The 6,000-nt window shown below is 35.5% G+C and overlaps 1 protein-coding gene across 2 annotated transcripts; it reads left to right on the top strand.

Moving 5' to 3' along the window:
- LOC108460791 (cysteine--tRNA ligase 2, cytoplasmic-like) lies at positions 1 to 5,392 on the top strand. Of its 2 annotated transcripts, XM_017760444.2 has the most exons (10): positions 1 to 230; positions 450 to 709; positions 794 to 857; positions 1,247 to 1,408; positions 2,081 to 2,251; positions 3,068 to 3,349; positions 3,457 to 3,582; positions 3,990 to 4,208; positions 4,321 to 4,437; positions 4,528 to 5,392. In XM_017760444.2, exons 2-10 carry the CDS (start codon positions 480 to 482, stop codon positions 4,795 to 4,797), a joined length of 1,641 nt encoding a protein of 546 aa, XP_017615933.1. In that variant the 5' UTR covers positions 1 to 230; positions 450 to 479; the 3' UTR covers positions 4,798 to 5,392. The 2 variants fall into 2 exon arrangements, with proteins under 2 accessions (XP_017615933.1, XP_017615932.1); XM_017760443.2 differs by having other exon boundaries at positions 1 to 709.
- Positions 5,393 to 6,000: the final 608 nt, after the last annotated feature.

Below are 6,000 nucleotides of genomic sequence, written 5' to 3'. Positions count from 1 at the left end.
AGTGTCAACCAAGTTGGACCTTCCCTTTATATACAGGTTATATATATTTCCATTAAAAATTCCCGACCCATTCTCATCTCAATTCAGACATCCCGCCGCAAACAAGCCTCTCCATCTCCTTCTCCTGTCCCTGACCCAAGCTCTCTCTTACACTCAAGTTTCCTACAAACCACAAAATTGAATAGGATACTTTTTGGAACCCTAAACTTAATGAGTCATGAGATTTTGAGGTATGGCTCGGTTTGTGTTGTCTGCTGTCTGCCTCTGCACCACTCTGCTGTATTTGATTTTCTGTGTCCGATCTTACTCTCTCTTATCCTAATTTTTAGAAAGGCATCGGTTTAGCGGAAATGGCGGATTGTTATAGCTTCTAATTTCCATTACACTGCTATTTGGGGTGTCGGACGGAGTTTAAATCTGACATTAACGCTTGCGCAAATTCTGTCTAGGGTTAGGGTTTTGTTGCCCTTAATCAAGGCATGGATTCTTCAAAGCAAGAAACAAACCAGAAAAAAGCTTCTAAAACGATGGCTAAGAAGGAAGCCGAAGAATTCCAATTTGTTGTTTACAATACTATGACTCAGCAAAAAGAGGTTTTCAAGCCCAAAACCCCTGGAAAAGTTCGCATGTATGTCTGCGGTGTCACTGCCTATGATTTCAGTCACCTTGGCCATGCTCGTGCTGCCGTTTCCTTCGATGTCCTTTACAGGTGTATAATTTTTCTTGGAGACATTCCTTATGCTTTTCCGGCCTTTATTTTTAAAATTGGTTGCTGACTATTGGAATTGTACAGGTACCTTAAGCATTTGGGTTATGAGGTTACTTATGTCAGGAATTTTACTGATGTTGATGATAAGGTTTGAATTTTGATTTGATTGGCTCTTTGCTTTCGGTTTTTGGTGTTTTAGTTGAGAGCAATGGCGTTTTTGATGTTGAAAAGATACTTATCATTTGAATCTGATGCATTCAGCTTATGTATTTATGATATTTGGGGGGCGAAACCTCAACTTATTAGTTGTTTTCTCCTTTTGAGCTTATTGAACAAGAGCTTAAAGACTTCTATTTGATATGTTAATCTGTTTTAAACTTATTTAAGATCATTCTTTCTGGAGATGTTATAGAGAATGCACTTCCTTGTTTCCAATGTTTTACCACTTCTACTTTCTGATTAATAGTCCATCTCTTATATGTCAACAACCATTATGTCTTCCTCATATTATGAGAGCTACTGATTGGACTTTTGCAGATAATTCGTCGAGCCAATGAGACTGGAGAAGATCCAATAAGTTTGAGTGACCGGTACTGTAAAGAATATAATATAGATATGAGTGATCTACAGTGTCTTTCTCCAACACATGAGCCGCGCGTTTCTGATCACATGGAGCAGATCAAAGATATGATAACTCAGGTTTCCTTCCTATTGAATATGCTAGTTTTATTTTGTAGAAATATGGATACCATGATTCCTCTCTCCCTTTAGCAATCTTGCATCCCAGCGGTGGAAAATGTAGTGCACATATTTATGGTCAAGTTCACTGTTGCATCTCTATTGCTGCTTTAGGGGAATTTTCCCTAGTATAGTTAGGTTTATGCACATCTAAAACCCATGATAACACAATGTTTTTATGCATGCATGCATAATGTGCTTATGTATGTATTTGCATTAACAAAAGTATGATTCATTTAAATGGGTTATATTTGGTAGTTATATTTTCATATCATTACCATATCATTGTGATAAAAAGCTATTATTGGGCATGTCATTGTCATGTACTGTATACTTGTAATTTAACTACATCTGCCCAATGACAATCAATGATGTAGCAATGACCCATGCTCTAGTCTTAGAAGGCATTTTAGATGTTTCCTTCTATGAAGAAGTAGAAGAGCAGTTTTTAACTTGCACCAATTCATATTGAACTGAAGTTGCCCATTTTAATTGTTAAGAGTTGTTGAACTGCTGAACATGAAGTTTATTACATATATTGCATTATTTTAACATGTGAAGGGCTGAAGGCAAATATTTCATATGCCGTTTTTTAATTCCTCTCATAACGTTCTCTATAATTTCATCTTGCAGATTATAAACAAAGACTTTGGATATGTTGTTGATGGCGATGTGTTTTTTGCTGTTGATAAATTCCCAAATTATGGCAAGTTATCTGGGCAGAAACTGGAAAACAATAGAGCGGGTGAACGTGTTGCTGTTGACTCAAGGAAGCGTAATCCTTCCGACTTTGCATTATGGAAGGTGCAAAACCTACTGGCTTACTAGTAACTTTAGGGTTGTAATCAAGCTGAGTCTAGCCTATAGGCTTAAGATTCTTTCCTTTTGAAATCTTGAGGCTTGAAGTTGGCTTGATCATGGTGGAGCTTTAATTTATGTGCTTGAGCTTGTTTTGAAAAAAATAAAGCTACTTGAGCTCCCTTCGATTAGGTTCAGTTATTATTAAATTTATTTAAGGAGTAGGTATTTATTGTGTTCATGCTTGCGACTTTTCATCTAAAGTCTAAAATTTGCCCTTCCAAAGTTGCTGTACTGTGCTTAATCTGATCAAGCTATTAAAAAAGACTCAAATTACCATTGCTTCCTAATGTCTAGCTGTTGACAGAAAAAACTACTACGTAAACTCTATGGATGGGACTTTAAATAGGCAACTATATATAAAGTACAGGCTAAGTTACCTGAACTTTTCATTTTCTCTAAAGTACTTGTGTTCAACACCAATGTTCGGCACATTTAGATAAGGAGGTCTTATCCTCAAATTATATGGAAACTTAAAGAAAACAATGAGCATATCTGCATAAGATGCATCTCGTTATCCAACATTCATCAGCTCCATGTAACATAGAATACAAGGATGACAAGCCCTAATTACAAGATAAACAAAATTTAAGAGTTGCAATTTAGATACCCCTCCCCCTTCAATAATGACACACTTCATTGAAACTATTGTTGCACAACTTCTAATGTCAAAATTTATTCATCCATTCTATTTGCATCAGTTACCTGCCATTTATAATGTTGGCATCATTTCCAAATTCTGATATTTAATAATTGTTTCAGGCTGCAACGCCAGGTGAGCCATCTTGGGACAGCCCATGGGGACCTGGACGACCTGGGTGGCACATAGAATGTAGTGCAATGAGTGCACATTATTTAAGCTTCAAATTTGACATTCATGGTGGTGGGCTTGATTTGATTTTTCCTCACCATGAAAATGAAATTGCTCAAAGTTGTGCTGCGTGCGAAGAGAGTGACGTAAGTTATTGGTTGCACAATGGGCATGTTACTAATAACAATGAGAAGATGTCAAAATCTTTGGGTAACTTTTTCACAATTCGCCAGGTAAAGTTGGGGCTTATTATTTATGTGATTTCCCTTCCCTCTGGTTCTAGTTGCAGTAGTGTTCTCATACGAGCTTCATTTTTTTGTGTTTATGTGTTTTTTTCTAGATTACTGAGAGATATCATCCACTGGCTTTGCGGTACTTCTTGATAAATGCACACTATCGTTCTCCTCTCAATTACTCCGTTGTTCAGTTGGAAGGTGCATCAGATGCTATTTTTTACATATATCAGGTTTAAAACTTATTTCCCTGCTTTTACTTTGCAATAGCCATATGCTGTCAGAATTCAGATGTCTTGGTACAGACAGTGATCTGGCCTTTTAGGCTTAAAATTTGTTTATCTGAATTGTCTAGGGCTTGTATACTTGTAAGGTGTCATGGATGAGGAGCATGCCTCATTCCATTTCTTGGAGTTCAGCTTTATTTAATATTGGCTTCCTTTTACCACTTAGTATTTCTTCTATAATTGATTAGATTTGCCTTTCCTTCAGGTTAAAAATTACTCAAAAGTGTGTCCAAATTATTTTCTGAGTTGACCTGAGATGCTGAGTTTTTTTTAATTTACATAGGCAACCGTACTTGGAGTTAGTTTAGATTCAAGTCCTTTGGAAAAGTATCCTTACCTGCTTTGTTGTACAGAGTTTGAAAGATTGCCAAGATGCTCTATTACAACTACAAGAAGAAATTCCCAATGATGGCAAACCAGCTCGGACTACTCCGGATGCCAAGGAATGCATTAGCAAGCTCTGCAATGAGTTCCAGGTGAAAATGTCAGATGACTTGAGCACTTCACTTATACTGACTGGAGCCTTTCTAGAAGCGTTGAAGTTGGTAAACAATTTGTTGACCATGCTAAAGGTATTTGTTTATCTTTCAGAATGCTAGTAACTCTCTCTTTATATATATACACACACACATATATGTCTATGCCAAGGCCAATAACAATATATTTTCTCTTGTAATTTGACAGAAGAAGCAGCAAAAGCAACAAAGATTATTGGTAATTGAATCCCTTAAAGAGATTGGGAAAGAAGTTACGAAAGTTTTGGATGTTCTTGGATTGCAGCCACCTTGCTCTTATAATGAGGTGTCGGGATTTGCTTATTACACGATGTTAAGATTCATGCCTTCTGTAAAAGTTCTAACACTAAAGATGATGAATTTCTTACTTAAACAGGTTTTGCTGCAATTAAAGGAGAAAGCATTAACGAGAGCCGGGTTGGTGGAAGATGATGTGATTCGTCTAATTAACAAAAGAGCTGAAGTGAGGAGAAACAAAGACTTCTTGAAAAGTGATCAGATGAGAGCTCATTTGCAAGCTAAGGGCATTGCACTCATGGATGTAGGCACGGAAACAATTTGGAGACCTTGTGTTCCTGTTCAACAAGAATCGGAAGTAGTGCCATCAGAGGGCCAGAAGGTCCCTCCCAAGCCTGAAACTGCATAAGTATGCAGATCTTGATTCAAGTTCACCAAAAAAACATATTGAATTTGGTGGGATCAAGGCCATTTGTAGACAGTTTTGATTCATAATTTATAAAATTGTCTTTCCGTTTCTGATCTATTAAACTTGTGTAATGAACCATGTTCTCTCACTATTTGGCCTTTAGCTGCACAGACAGTGAGCCAGATTATTTTTCTTTTCTGGAAACAGTACATTAATACAGTGTTGTATAGTGGTACATGGCAGGCATGAATATGGTGGTTATATTGTCTTTTCTAAGTTTGGTACAGATGGAATTACCCCAGGATTATCACAAAGGTGGAGATCCTGAACTCAAAGACAAACTCTTGCAGAAATGTAGTGGTTATATGAGTACGCTTAAGCAAATGATCATTCAGATTTCTTCACTTCAACGGCAGCAGCTTCTTTCCCTCTTTTACTCCTAATAATCACGGTAAATGACCGGCATGAATATGCTTGGTTATATTTTGTTAAGTTTTCTCCTGTATTTGATTGTAGTATATCCTGGTATTTGATGAATGTGGGTTGAATATTAGTATTCAAAGTATATTAATTTGTGTTCCAAAATTTTGATAAACTTAGTAATGTTCTTCTTTATTTGTTATACTGGTTATATTCTGTTAAGGTTTTACTTGTATTTCAAAGTTATGTTGCTCGGATGTTTTCCTTAATTATTCCATACATGGATGTTGGTATGTATGACTTCTAAAATTTTTTCAAATATATGAAAAAGGGTTAATTTACTATTTGCCTCCTAAACTTGCACTCAGTTATCACTTTTGGTACCTAAAAAATTTCTTTTATCAATTTGGTATTTGAAGTTTCCAAATGTCTTTACAGAAAAGACGATGTAGCACGCATGAAACATGTCAACCACCCAATTTTTTGTTTTTCTAAAATAAGTAAAAAAAAAAAAACCATAAAATGCAAAAAATCAGAAAAAGTTTAGAACTTTTCCAGAATTAAAAAAAAACTTTTCTTTTTAAAAACATAAAATACAAAAATAGTGAACATTCAAAAAGAAAAGAAAAAATCATAAAAACATAGAAAAAGAAACATGGAATAATATGGATATAGAAATGTCTATAGTACTTTATAATCAACTTGGGTATTTGATTATTTTTTAATTTGAAAAAAATAAAAGAAAAGGATTACAAAGATTATAAAAAATTCCAGAAATTATGA

The sequence above is a fragment of the Gossypium arboreum genome, chromosome 6, assembly GCF_025698485.1.
Source record: "Gossypium arboreum isolate Shixiya-1 chromosome 6, ASM2569848v2, whole genome shotgun sequence".
NCBI classification, from domain to species: domain Eukaryota; kingdom Viridiplantae; phylum Streptophyta; class Magnoliopsida; order Malvales; family Malvaceae; genus Gossypium; species Gossypium arboreum.
This window is presented reverse-complemented; position numbering and strand designations above follow the sequence as displayed.

Bases quoted from the DNA above. Each gene is read 5' to 3' on its own strand.
- LOC108460791 (XM_017760444.2), top strand. From the start codon at position 480: ATGGATTCTTCAAAGCAAGAAACAAACCAGAAAAAAGCTTCTAAAACG. The intron at 858-1,246 runs GTTTGAATTTTG...GGACTTTTGCAG, and splicing joins TTACTGATGTTGATGATAAG to ATAATTCGTCGAGCCAATGA. The intron at 3,583-3,989 runs GTTTAAAACTTA...TTTGTTGTACAG, and splicing joins CTATTTTTTACATATATCAG to AGTTTGAAAGATTGCCAAGA.